The 14,139-nt window shown below is 43.3% G+C and overlaps 1 protein-coding gene across 9 annotated transcripts in view; it reads left to right on the top strand.

Moving 5' to 3' along the window:
* The window catches only part of GIGYF2 (GRB10 interacting GYF protein 2), a 148,782-nt gene extending 136,545 nt beyond the window's left edge, over positions 1–12,237 (top strand). For 6 of the 9 annotated variants that reach the window (XM_058701018.1, XM_058700996.1, XM_058701000.1 and 3 more), the window contains 4 exons: positions 1,019–1,173; positions 2,736–2,920; positions 5,642–5,792; positions 10,394–12,237. In XM_058701018.1, coding sequence (XP_058557001.1) covers positions 1,019–1,173; positions 2,736–2,920; positions 5,642–5,792; positions 10,394–10,461 — 559 coding nt within the window. In that variant the 3' untranslated portion in view covers positions 10,462–12,237. Of the gene's footprint in view, positions 1–1,018; positions 1,174–2,735; positions 2,921–5,641; positions 5,793–10,393 lie in introns of those variants that run through there. The other 3 variants (XM_058701027.1, XM_058701011.1, XM_058701034.1) reach the window with 2 other exon arrangements.
* The last annotated feature ends 1,902 nt before the right edge of the window (positions 12,238–14,139 follow it).

Below are 14,139 nucleotides of genomic sequence, written 5' to 3'. Positions count from 1 at the left end.
AGCCCGATATGGGAATTGATCTCACAAACTGTGAGATCATGACCTGAGCCAAAGTCGGACACCCAACTGACCGAGCCACCCAGACATCCCGAGGAATAGAGTATTGTTTGTTGTCGTTGAACGTTTCTCCAAGATATTCTCTAGGTCTTAGCATTTTTTCCTAAATGTATATTTTTAAGTTAGTTAGACTGTAGGGAGTATTATAAACACCTCTCTAATGACCTTAACCCTATTTATTTTTATGGTAAATTAATGACATTTCACCTTTGTCTTTCTTTCCTCAGTATACGGTGTTCTTGGATGAGCATGGGTTTTAACGATAAACACATGAATCGAATCCCAGCACTACCACTTATTAGCTGTGTGACCTTGGGCAAGAGGGAACCTCTTTGAGCCTCAGTTCCCTCATCTGTAAAATGAAGATGATAATAACGATTTCACGGGCGTGGTTGTACAGATTAAATGAATGCACACGAAGTAGTGAGTGAAGTGCCTGGCACATAGTGACTACTTAATAAATGGTAGTGTTGTCAGATTGCCTCTTCTCGTTTGAGGGTCTCACGTATTAAGACTAGGACTCTAAACAACTGTCAGTTTATTGAGCATCTTTGCCAGGCACTGTGCTCTAGGCCTTGACATACAATATCTTTTTTCCTTATAATCCAAAGAAGTATTAGTACCATTTTACAGATGAGTAAACTGAGGCTTAGCAAAATTTAAAAACTTACCAAAAGACACACAGGAATAATTTAGCCATTTTTGTGGCAAGGCGCCCTATATTCACAAATCAGAATGTATTAGCTGAGGCTAGGTTGTAAGCAGGTATTGAGTCCCCCTGGCCCCCAGTCCATTTGAAGTATGGGGTTTTTTTGTTTTATGTTTTTCTTCGTTTTTGGAGCCAAGCGTTGGATTACTGGACAGCCGTCCAGTGTTGCCAAGACATTATTTATGGTGTTGTAGTATAATCATATAGTAACAGTTTCTGGGAATATAATATCGCCCTATTGTTTTGCTTTAGTAAATCTGTAGGTGTGTCTAACCGGCAGAATAAGAAAGTAGAAGAAGAAGAAAAGTTGCTGAAGCTCTTTCAGGGAGTAAATAAAGCCCAAGATGGATTTACCCAGTGGTGTGAACAGATGCTTCATGCCCTTAATACGGCAAATAACTTGGATGGTAAGAATTGGGGAGGGAAACCCAGCATGTGGAATGGCAGAGTAGGAGCCCCAAAAAGGTTTGCAAATTGGAATAATGGGCCAAAACTCAGGAGGTGAAAGGTGATGGAGGTCAGATCCTGTACCTACCGTAAGAACTTGACTCTTTCATAGTATTGTAAACACTACTTGTGAGAAAAGTCCTGTAATACTGTGCTCAAATAGGTTATCAGCGGTTGCCAAAAAATAAGTACTATTGTCAGGCTGTCTTACGATGTACAGGACAGAGAAGGTCACGGTTCCATATGGGTCATTTTGTGGGGGACATGCCAGCCAGTCCACGTCCATAGGAAGGTAACTCATGGTGGAGACAAAGGTTATCCTGGGCGAGAAAAGCCTGAAGTGATGCGAGAACTTTCCCTTCCTGCCTTTGGCAGCAGGGGTGGGAATTGTGTGACAGAGCGAGTAGACTCATTTTGTGCTGGATGAAACTAGGACCAGTGAGTGGAAGTGAAAAGGTTTGAGGGCAATTTGAAGAAAACTTTCTAAGTGTTAGTTGATCACAGAAGAGAATCATCTGCCTTAGATGGAAATGAGTCCTTGCCCCTACCCTCAGTTGTTTGAACCAGAGACCAGCTTGGTGTGGAAGGGATTCCTGTAACTGATAGGCTACGTTGAACTAGTCTATCTCCAGTATCTTAACTACTAAAACCAAGGATGTTTTAAAAACAGAACAGTAAAGGAACGGAAGCGTTCCTTTGCGTCATCGTTAACAATATCTAATGGTCTGAGAGAACCAGGGAAAACAATAGTAAATAATAGTAATGGCTACCATTCATTAAGCACCTGTCATGTGCTAGGCACTTTCTAGCAGTTAACATATGTTATTCCAGTTAATTTAATTTTTGCAATAATTTCATAAGGTACCTTTACAATGTAGGTGATATTATCCCCATTTTATAAATTAGGAAACAGAGGCTCAGAATGGTTAAGTAATTCATCAAGGTCACACAGCGAGCAAATTTCAGAGTCAGGTTTTCAACCCATGTCTGTCTAATTCTGACACTTATGCTTTTTCTCCTGCACCACACTGCTTGCAACGCTCCATTTGATTCCTTTCTAAACAAATGGTATCTCCATGAAGTGAAAGTTCCCGGGGGGTGTGGTGGTATTTTTAGTTATCTGTCACGGTGCCCGACACACATCATAGCACTTAATAAATAATTGATTGGATTTAAGGAAAGAAAAAATGAATTTCCGGGTGACTTCTTAGGCAAGCAGTTTTTTCAATCGATATAACATTTAGTTTTTACTAAAGTAACATTTAGTGAAACTAAGCATGCATGGTGTGTCTTTGTTGGACTTGATGCTATTTGAGATAATTTTGGTCATTGCAATGACAGTGGGCTTTTTTTTTTTTTTCTCCTCAGTAGATGAAAGAATATTTAACACAGTAGCTGCTTACCTTTCAAGTTTACGTGATTGAGTCGGTCGTAGGTGTGACAGTATATTAAGAACAAACTGATTTCTTGCATGTGATATTTCATTGTTACTTTTTATGTCTTCTCCCCTCTCGTGTTGCAGTTCCCACATTTGTTTCTTTCCTGAAAGAAGTAGAATCTCCTTATGAGGTCCATGACTATATTAGGGCCTATCTAGGAGATACATCTGAGGCCAAGGAGTTTGCCAAGCAGTTCCTCGAGCGCCGTGCCAAACAGAAAGCCAACCAACGGCAGCAGCAGCAGCAGCAGCAGCAGCAGCAGCAGCAGGTACGAATGAGGCAGTAGTTTGTATGGTGCTCCTGAGACTGAGTTAAAAATTTTTTGTTTTAATGTTTGTTTATTTTTGAGAGAGAGGCAGAATGCGAGTGGGGGAGGGGCAGAGAGGGAGGGAGACCCAGAATCTGAAACGGGCTCCGGGCTCCGAGCTGTCAGCACAGGGCCCGACGCGGGGCTCGAACTCACGAGCTGTGAGATCACGAGCTGAGCTGAAGTCGGACGCTTGACTGACTGAGCCACCCAGGCGCCCCAAAGATACCATCTTTAAAAAATGTTTATTTTGAGAGAGAGAGAGAGAGCGAGCATGCATGCAAGCGGAGGAGGGGCAGAGAGAGAGAGGGGAGACAGAGGATCCAAAGTGGGCTCTGCACTGATAGCAGAGAGTCCGGTGTGGGCTCCAACTCACGAACTGTGACACCGTGACCTGAGCCGAAGTCAAACACTTAACTGACTGAGCTACCTAGGTGCCCCAAAAGATACCATTTTTATACCGTAGCTTTTTAAAATGTGGTAGATTTGGGGCACCTGGGTCCATCGTCCGACTCTGGATTTCGGCTCAGGTCATGATCTTGTGCTTCATGGGATCGAGCCCCACGTTGGGCTCCTCCCTGGCAGCACAGAGCCTACTTGGGATTCTTTCTCTCTCTGCCCCACCCCTGCTCATTCCCTTTCTCTCTCTCTCTCTCTCTCTCTCTCTCTCTCTCTCTCTCTGTCTCTGTCTCTCGATTAAATAAATACACTTAAGAAGAAATGTGGTAGACTTGATAATTTCAAATCACATATCCAGAGACTTTTTGCAAATTTCCCAAATAGCACATATAATCGTTCTCGATTCCATTCTCCGTGGTGCGTACATCTTCCTCAAATTGCAGATTCCAATTTGTCATAGACCCATAAATTTTTTGAATAGTTAACACCTACAGATGTTAAATCTCCAGTGCGCAGGATCCACTGTACCCAATATTGACACTACTGTAGCATGTCAGACGTTCGTGTGTTGTTGATGGGGATGTAAAAGTACAGTCAGTTCTCATTATTCGTGGTAGTTCTGTTTTGTAGATCGCCACTCACACTGAATTAGCGGAGAGTGAACCTGTTGCTCCAGGGGAAACACCCAGTTAGGTTTCTGTGAACCTCTGGTCACAACATTTTTGTCAGCCGATCAATATGTAACCTTGTTTTATGCGTGTTTCTGTTTAAAGATGCCTTATTTAATATATTGTTAATTCCTTAACATTGCACTCATGGCCAGCAGCATAAGAGCTCATGCCTGAATAACGCTTATCTAACAAGTGTATTTTCTCCATAAGGTGTGGCACAGCCTTCTTGCACTGAGGAACACCAGACAGCACCTTAAACGTGGGGTCATTGCAAACAGTGACAGCATAAAGCACCAACAAGCATAGACATGTGAAAATCATGACACTAAATAGGCTGAAAAAGATACTTGTTCACAGTATGGGAGCTAAGACAAGAAGGCAGCTTACTGCCCTGTTCCACCTCAGCTGGAAATGTGTTCCTCAGGCAAGGCAGAGTTTTCACTGCTCTGTACATTTGCATATTCAGAATAACCATAAAAGCATTGCAAGTTTTGATTTGGGGGTTACAAATAAACTATAGCCAGTGAGTGAATTTGCAAATCTGGAATCTGTGAATAATGAGGATCAGTTATGCAAGTTTTATGAAAGATGAGCTGGCAAGGCTTGTGGAGAGCTTACGAATATTCGTGTTCTTTAGTCCTGTAATCGTGTTAGAGATGATGTTTGTCATCGGTCATTTCGTATCAGTCATTACATATATTCACTGTATATAAAAGATAACCGTGAAGTGCAAGGCGTTTACAATCCATTTGGGTAGGTGGGCTAACGGGGATCAAGTGAAGGAAAGTGAGAGGTATAAACATGAACAGCACAAGGAAAAATGAGGAACCAGAAGGGAAGATGTTGTGTGGCAATACAGACCGCTCTTTGCATTTGTGAGATGGCGTCGCCATGTGCCTAAATTGGAAGGTGGAGGCCCCTTGTGCGTGCACAGGTGCGCATAGCCGGGCTTGTCCTTTCACCGCACTCTCTCCACTCTTCCCCTGCCACCACCTGTGCCTTCCACTAGCTCACTGAATTAGATCCCAGTTTGAAGTGGAATTGCTCTAGTAAGAGCAACAGGGAAGTGTGAATGGCTTATAGACTGTTTCATAGTTTAACTAGTTGGTAGAAAGTGTATGGATAACATTTGGGGACCAGATCTCTTCTAGGATCGCCAATGGGAATAAAATACATGATACTAATTTTGTTTGGTAACATGCTGCCAGCTAGCCTGCAGCCTGTCCTCGCTGTCCTGGGGCTCAGAAACAAAGGGACCTTATACTCTGCTGTAAATTGCTGGAGTACAGAAGGCTGTTTGATTATTTGCCGTGTATTTGGTTTCCTGGTGGATGGTACAGACTCCTCGTATACCAGAGACGTTTTGACGGACGTGTTGTCACGGTGGGGTGGATACCTGGAGTTACCAGGATAGGCCTTTTGGGATGTCTGAATCTAAGTGAAGGGAAAGAGTGGCCCAGTGAATTCCTCTTGGTTTCCCTATTACCAGAATCCATGATAGGCTTTCTGTTTTTAGTCTCGTACCTGATAAGGTAAGGGCAAATCAACCATTTTCTTAGAGGGGACCACACTTGTGTCCACTGTGTAACCTCAGTCGTGACATCTTGTTTCACAGGACTCTGTGTGGGGAATGAATCACAGTGCACTCCATTCAGTATTTCAGACCAATCAAAGCAACAACCAACAATCCAATTTTGAGGCCGTACAAAGTGGCAAGAAGAAGAAAAAGCAGAAGATGGTCCGAGCAGATCCCAGTTTATTAGGTGAGCAAAGGCCTAAAGTCTCAGCTGGGTGTTGGGGTGTGCAGGTTATAGCAGTATCACTGAGTCCCATGATGGAATGTTTTTCATAAAGGGAAATATTTCTTGTATAAAATTAATTTTTTAAACCAGCTTAAATTAAGTACTATTTACTCGGCACATCAGTGTAAGAGCTACGCCTTGCGTGCTCTAGGGAATATGAAAAGTATTTACTTACATTGTCTGGTGCTGTAAACTTTGAAGCCTTAAATTTCATATTTAATATGAATTTTCCTAAAAGACCTTTTAATTTAGTTGGAAGATAATGCTAATGGAGAAAAGTAAAAGTTGTAAAAATTTAAATGCTGATTTGTAAGAAGCTGACCATAAATCCAATCAGGTATTCAAACAACTAGTATTTGTCGATATCCATTACGTATGTATGTATATCCAATTTTCAGAGTCGTTCTGCCTTCCCAGGTCATGTTTCCAGTTTACCAGTGAGTAAATCGAGGCCCAGAGGATTTAGAACATTTTCTAAAGTCACATAGCTGTTCAGCAGTAGGGCTGGGATTTCACAGGAGGCCTGTTTCCTTCCCACTCTTCCGTTGGCCACAACTATTCTTGTCTAGCATTGAGAACCAGAATCTTCTTGCTAGGACAGCTTCGTGGGAATGGTGACCCCAGAACTGGGGCTTTGAAAGACTGGCAGGAAGGACAGGCATTAGTGTTTCTGGAATAATAAACCATCTAGACAAAGTTGATGCAGGCCCCTTGTGTTTCTTAAATAGGCCTAACACCCTCACAGGCTATGATGAAATTAAGATGATTCTCTCTCTCTCTTTTTTTTTTAATGAATGTAAAATAGGCTATTAAAAACCATGCTTTCTGGAATAGAATGATTATATTGGCAAAGATAGCAGGTTGGGATGTTGGCCCAGGCAGGAGACAGACTAATTAGGCTGCACTATAGACCAGGTGAAAGGTCCTGGTGGCCTGGAATAGGGTTTTGGCAGTAGATGGAGAGGAGTTAGATGGATTTCAGAAACTTAGGGGACAGAATTGGCTGGACAAGGGGAATGGAAGGGTTTGGGCAGCAGGATGGGTAGTGTTGCCATTTGCTGACAGGATGAGCCCTGGAAAATGGAGCAGGCTTATGGAGTAAGGATGTGGTTGTTGAAGTGTGTTGGGCGGGTCCAGGGTGACATCAGGTGGTGATGCCCCTGTGAGCCGCAAACACGGTGAGTGGTGGATTGCCATCCTCCTCTGCCCTCAGGGTCCCTGCCTTCCCTGCGCAGTTTCCTGCCCTGGAGAAAAACAAAATGTCAGTAATAAAAACCTACCTTTGTGGATTGTCCTTTGGAACTGAGGCCTGAAAGCTGGCTTGGAAACAGAGAGGTCTGGTGAAACGCTGTTTTCTTCTGCCTGTCTCAGAAATTTATGTTAAGAATGGATGGAACAGTCTCACGTCTCATCCAGTTTTGACAGAAGTGGGTGAATATAGATGTAAAAGTGTTCCTGAAATTCTGGATGTGGGCTCTACCTAAGGAGACCTTATTTATTGCTCTTTAGCTGTGGCTCTCGAAGGGTAGGCTGTCAGAGAAAAGGTTCTTCTGAAAAGGAGGTAAAGCTCTTTGAATTAAATATTCAGTCTGACCCCATCCCTCTTACAGACCCCAGAAAGAAAGGGACTTAAAACTCCCTTCAGGAGAATGAGAGATTATTTTAGGAATAGAGTTTAAGGAATCGATTTATCTTGAAGGGGAAGAAAAAATATATATAAGGGAAATAAAACGTTCAACAGAGTATTGAGAAGACTCATTTGTGTGGGCTTGTACCTTTTAATGAAAATTTCTGCTCATTTAAATTTCTCTCTGAAAATGCTTCTGATAATTACTAATTTCTGTCCCTTACCTTCTCATTTCTATTTATTACTATTTTAATTGATACATGTCTTAATTGGCTTACAGATTGAGAAAGATTAATCAATGTCCATCAGTCACAGTAACCCATGCACAGAATAGACAGGTTCTAATTTGGTCCAGAATTATCCATTGAGAAAGTAGTCACTGATCAAAAGAGAACTTTGCTTCCAAAATAGAAGGGTGCCCTTGTGAACCAGTATCCATTATTTGGATATGATAAGTTTCACACACAACGGCATTTCCCCCCAGTCATACTTCCCTTATAAGAACAGTCGCTCAGGGGTGCCTGGGTGGCTCAGTAGGTTATGCATCCGACTTCTGCTCAGGTCATGATTTCAGCATTTGTGAGTTTGAGCCCCACATCGGGCTCTCTGCTGTCAGTATAGAGCCTGCTTCGGATCCTCTGTCTCCCTCCCTCTCTGTCCCTTTCCTGCTCTCACACACACCTGCTCTCTCAAAAATAAACATTAAAAAAAAAAAAAAAGAAAGAAAAAGATCTCTCAGACCTTAAAGAAGTCATGTGAGTGAGAGGTAGTCATTTGTTCTGATCCTAACAGAGTGTAGTCTTAAGAACTAGGCATAGTGGGCTTACATCCTCCTTTGTATTGCCCATTGTGCTGGGTTTTGTGACCAGTAAATGAAACCATGTCTGCTAAAAGCTTAGCCCAGTAATTGACATAGTGTCGATTAATAAGTACTGACATGGATAAGGAACTTTTTTTTGGCCCACTTTTTTTCCGTCTTCACATGATTAAAATTCATTTAGTTTGTGTTTTTATTACGTTTCCACTTTTATCGCATGTAGCTCATTGTTTTTATCACGGTTCATCTGTTCTTGAGATACATGTGAAGTCAAGAACCTGCTTCAGAATAGAGTCATAGCTCATTTCATAAGCTGTGTGGTCTTTAAGTTTTTATAGTTACCTAATTAAACTGTTACTTTCAAATAGGGACACTAAGCCTTTTGTTATTTTCAAGACAAAAGTCTTGTGGGCTGTGGGAACACAGTTGATGGGTAGAACTACGGTTGGGGTTTGGAGCCCTAACCCCTTGTAATCTTAGGCCTTGTAAGCAGCTTGGACCACAGCTTCCTCGCTCACTCTCCCTCTTGCTCTCCCTCTCTGTCTCTTCCTCTTGAGGAATATCAAATCTTGATATTTTGAGTCAAGAATATAGTGTAATTAAGCTATTTTTATTATGTGAGCCTTTTTTATTATTTTTTTTAAAAGTTAATTTATTTTGAGAGAGAGAAAGTGTGAGTGGGGGAAGGGCAGACAGAGACAGAGACAGAGAGAGAGAGAGACAGAGAATATCCCAAGCAGGCTCTACACTGTCAGCACAGAGCCTGATGTGGGGCTCAGACCTATGAACCGTGAGATCATGACCTGATCCAAAGTCGGACGCTTACGTGACGGTGCTACCCTGGTGCCCCTATTATCCATACATTTAAAATGTGTCTTTGTTTGGGGCACTGTTATGGTGCAGTTGGTTAAGCGTCGGACTTCAGCTCAGGTCGTGATCTTGCGGTTCGTGGGTCTGAGCCCCGCATCAGGCTCTGTGCTGACAGCTCAGAGGCTGGAGCCTGCTTCGGATCCTGTGTCTCCCGCTCTCTCTGTCTCCCGCTCCCTCCCCCACTCGGGTTCTGTCTCTCTCTGTCATGAACAGACAAACATTAAAAAAATAAATAAAATGTGTCTTTGTTTGAAAACTTGAACATTAAAAAAGGGGGCAGAACACTCAAGTAATGTTAACAACTAACTGCTTTCACATAGGAGAGTTTACTTTTTGATACTCAAATAAGAGCTGAAACAGATTGAACAGATTTCATTTAGGGTAGATGAACTGAAAGCTTTTTGGGAGTCCCTTGTTCCAAAGAAGCCCTGTTAATAATACTTTGTCTATCTCTGGTTATGAAGTTTATAGAAAAATTACATATGTGTGGCTGAAGGGATTAGGTTTTCAAACGTTGGTAGTGTTTGTGAGTACTGATCGTTGCCTTCGATGGTGGTACTAATATTACTTTCTCTAAACCAGATTCCATTTTGGTTAATCCATATGGCTAACTGAAATCCCTTCCTTTGCAAGCACTGTCATCTTTTTGTGCTCTCTACTCTCAGGGCTCACAGGATCATGTAGTGGATCTTGCCTGAAGCCTCCTATCCTCGAATGGCAAAAGCTCTTGGCCAAAACTTTGAAAAAGTTTTTGACCCATTGAGGGGGAAAAAGTATTCCCAATAGCCAGTGGGACTGAAGTAATATCTATCCCACTTAGAATTCACAGTCTTCTGGTCAGGTAGTTACAAAGTATTTGGCATATGTTATTCTCTCTCTCCCCTCTGCCCACATCTCTATTAAAGTGCCCATCCTGAATGAACTTTCCCCGCCAGCCCCCCTGACTTGGCCTTAACACATGCTTACAGCCAGATTGTTCTCAGGAATTGCTAAGGCACTAGTTCGTAATTCATTTTTTCCCTCCCTAATTAAATTATACCAGAACCCTGAGGAGTAAATAAAAATAAAGAATCTCTCACTGCAAGGGCAGAATACCACTCTCCGACCTTCATTCTTCTTTCTCCTTCCTTTCTTTAGTATCCCTATGGCAAGCTAAAACACGAGAGACTTCTCTTCCAGCCCACTGATGGGAATTCAAGCCCCATGGTTGTTCGGGTGTGGTCACTCATTGCCAATTTTTTCCGGCAGGGTTTTCAGTCAATGCTTCATCAGAGCGACTCAATATGGGTGAAATCGAGACTTTGGATGACTACTGAGCACCTGCCAGTGGACTGGCCTTCCTTCTCCTCTCTGCTGACCATGGATTCTCCACCTTTGGACACAACACTTACTCACCATTTACTCTTTGTCACTCTGCAACAAGTCACAGAACCGATCATCTCAGGCTTTTTCTTCTAGCCCTTTGTGTCCAAGATTCTTTAAATTGTTTTTGTTGGTGAGCATCTCAGACTAGATAAGTGGACTGGACCCTGTGTCTTGGGGGTGGCAGTGGGGATTCCTCCCCAACAAGGCTGATTTTGGGCAGCACCTGTTTACTGTGCCGTGATTTCATCTACTGTGTCCCAGAAAGTGTGTTGGGATCTGCCAATAGCTATTTACTTTCTTATGTCACTTTTTTCCCTCCTATTTTCTTTTTCTTCTTTTTAACTCCCCGTAAGAGCAAGGGGTCTAACTGGTGCAATCGTGAAGAGAGTTAATGGTAACAGACATTGACCAGCCACACAATGCCATGAACTGTGACTTGAGTGTCCAACAAGACAGTCAGAGCACCCCCAGTCTGAAGGTTGCATTGCCACTGTTAACTCTGGGATTGCATCAAAGAGGCCCTGAGTGGGGTGGAGTTTAGATTGGATTGGTTTGATGTTGCACACCCCTCGCCTGTTCTTTCTGAGCATCCTTTCGGAGAAAGGATTCATGTTTTTCTTCATTAGGTAGTGACTTCCACGCAAGCTGACTTCTCCCTTGGCATACTCCAACCTGATTGGACAAAGGAAACTCTATGGCCTGGGAGAAGAACTTATTCTTAATTTTTCCTTTCTTACAAAAACTGATTTTTTCCCATAAATATTTTTACTTCAGAGGACTAGGACCAGTTTGTTTTGGGCCTTTCTGCTGAAAATTTGTCTCGTTTAAGAGGCAGCTAGGATCTTTACCATATGTATGAATTTGTATAATTTCATTTTGGATAGGGATAAACTTTTGCTTCTGATAAAAGCCCGGAATTTCATCTGGTTCCTCAGAGCATTGCGTGTGTGTCTTGCTGTGGCCCCAAAAGGTTCTGTTTAAAGATTCTGGAATGGCAAGTTGCTTGCCTTTTCCGAAAAGAAAACATACAAAACCTGACCATCTTTAAGACCTTCATCCATGGAAACCACTACACAGGAGAATGCAGTGGGGTGGAGGGGATGGGAGAGAATGGGGGAGAGAAGCCTGGCTTTGGCTTCTGATCATGGCCTCCTAATACCCCTTCACTTCAGTTACAGACGTATTCAAGCCCTATTTATAAACAAGTACTCTTCCTGCCTCCCTCAGCCCCCCACAGAACATCACCTGGAATTGCCAATCACACTTTGGTCTGGAGCCATTGGACCGTCCGTCCCTGTGTGAGAAGTGCTGTGGTTCGGTGGCTCCTAGTCGAGCACCTTTTCTTTCTGTCATCATTGCCTGAAGAAGGCTGGAGTTGCTCTGAGAGCAGTTTGGTTTTGGCTGATTATATTTGGTTTCTATTTTTATTCTTTTGGGTCACCATTCTCCCTATCCCTTCTTGCCTTCCTCCCTCCCTCCCAAACATGTACAATAACTATACAGAGACTGCTACAGACTTGTATATAGTTTTTGGATCAAATAGCATGAGGAGATGGGGAACCATTCAAACTTGGGACTCCTGCTCTCCTTTGCTTTGTAAATTCAAAAGTGGGGGGTGGGGAAGAGGGATAGTTAAAATGTTTACAAAACTTTAAGCTCCCTCGGAACTTTTGCCAGTGTGGAGGAAAATAAAAAAGAACTTAAATAAAACGTGGTGGTATTCTGTCTGAGCACACCTCGTGTACTCACCTTTGTCAAGGCTCAGTTTTGCGCTAAACTGTTTTCTTGGCACCGTGGAGAAGCTCCAGGCACGTGAGCACCCGAGACACCGAAGCAGCCGTGACTTTTCCTGCCAGGTTATGGAACACTGGCTGGTTCTGTATTTGCGAACGTAGAGGTCACGATAAACACGGGTAAGTTTGACCAAATGTCTTTACTCCCTCTCACTGTCCCTTTCTGCTGACTTGTGGGTCGTCTCCTGCCCTCACACCACAGACACACACCCCTGAATGTGCCTTCCAGAGCCTGCCCACACCTTCCAAACTAGACTCCACCGTGTGCTTGTTCAGAGAGAATAAAAATAAATAGAACACAAACATTTGGGGTGGGGTAGGTGCATTTGGGGGAGCAAAGTCATTTTCATCATGGAACATTCCATTTAACCAAGAACCTTGCTTCTACTTGAGGAATTTCCCACTTAGTGGAAACAAGCCACTCTTCCCCAGAAATGGTCTTCTGTTTCAGTCCTGCTCCTTTTCACATTCTCATCTGTTCGCTCCCTTCCAACCACCACATTGTATCCCTTCCTGTAAACTTGTTTGCAAATTAACGTAACTCTTTCTGAGTTTTAAAGTATTTGTTTTGTGCGTGGTTTGCTTTTACTTATTTTAATTTGGATGTTTGAAAAACATACCCAGACAACACAGTTTTATTTTGGAGACTTTCCCCCCAGATAGTCGGTGTTCTCGTTACTGTTGCTGCATAACAACTTACCTCAGACTTGTTTACAACAACCCCCTCATTTTGTTGGCAATTTTAAGAGTCACGGTTTGGGGGAAGAGCTTAGCTGGGCAGTCCTCGCATGGGGTCTCCTCTGATCGCGGTAAGATGTCAGCTGGGACAATCTTAGGGAGCTTCGATTAGGTTGGCAGGCCAAGACGGATCACTCAGTGTGGCTGGCAGTTGGTTCTGGTTGTTGGCTGGGAGCTCAGCTGGGTTCACGGCTGGAGGAACCATGTATTCCTTTTCACGGTATCCTCAGGGTGGGTGGGCTCGGGTGGCACCTGGCTCCCACCCACCCCGAGGAGAACCAAGCAGAGGCTGCGTCACCTTTTCTGACCTAAACTCAGAAGTTCGGTAATGTCGCTCCTGTGGTGCTTTTATTCTGGCAAAGCCCGTGCACGCCCATCCCGATTCAGCGGGCTGCGAACATGGGACTCTCCCCGTCCTTGTTGGGCGATGTGGTAAGGTCACATCGTGGGAGAGCACGTGGGGTGGGACACGTTGCCATTTGGGAGAGTTTTCGGCATAAGAGGAGTTCTGCTTCTGCATCAAGGAACTTGAACTCTTCACTAGCTCTAAGTTGGGGGATTACTTTTTAATTTTAGGACAGGTAATAGCAGTACTGGCTTTATCTCCGTTACCTTTCTTTTAGGCAAATTGTACAAATGTGTAACATAGTGGTGTGTGTGTCCTTTTATACACTTTCTTTAAACTGATCAGATTAAGAAATTGAAGTTTATACAAAATGCCCTCTCTGTGTTACTAATAAAAATAAAAAAGTCTGTATGACAGAAATGCTTCTGTGGAACGAACCCGTTTCTCTCTTGTGCTTCCAGTGTGGAAAGTAGAATTCCCTCACAAGAGCCTCAGGCGTGCACATTCCAAATAGGCTGTAACTTACGACCAAGAGCGCATTCCAGATGGAAGTTGGCCTCCCAGTTGATGGGTTTCTTGGAGCGAAAAGAAATAGCCCAGCTCTGGAGATGGATTTGGCCCTGCTTGAGTGCAGGCAGTTCCTGGTGAGGAAGCTGCAGTGCTTGCTGAGATCGTAGGGAGCAAGGACCTGGGACCTTGAAGCAGCCAGATGTGTGGGGTTTATTTGAAGGGTGTCACCGGATGTCCTGGGA

Source organism: Neofelis nebulosa, chromosome 2 (assembly GCF_028018385.1).
Source record: "Neofelis nebulosa isolate mNeoNeb1 chromosome 2, mNeoNeb1.pri, whole genome shotgun sequence".
Classification (NCBI taxonomy): Eukaryota; Metazoa; Chordata; class Mammalia; order Carnivora; family Felidae; genus Neofelis; species Neofelis nebulosa.
This window is presented reverse-complemented; position numbering and strand designations above follow the sequence as displayed.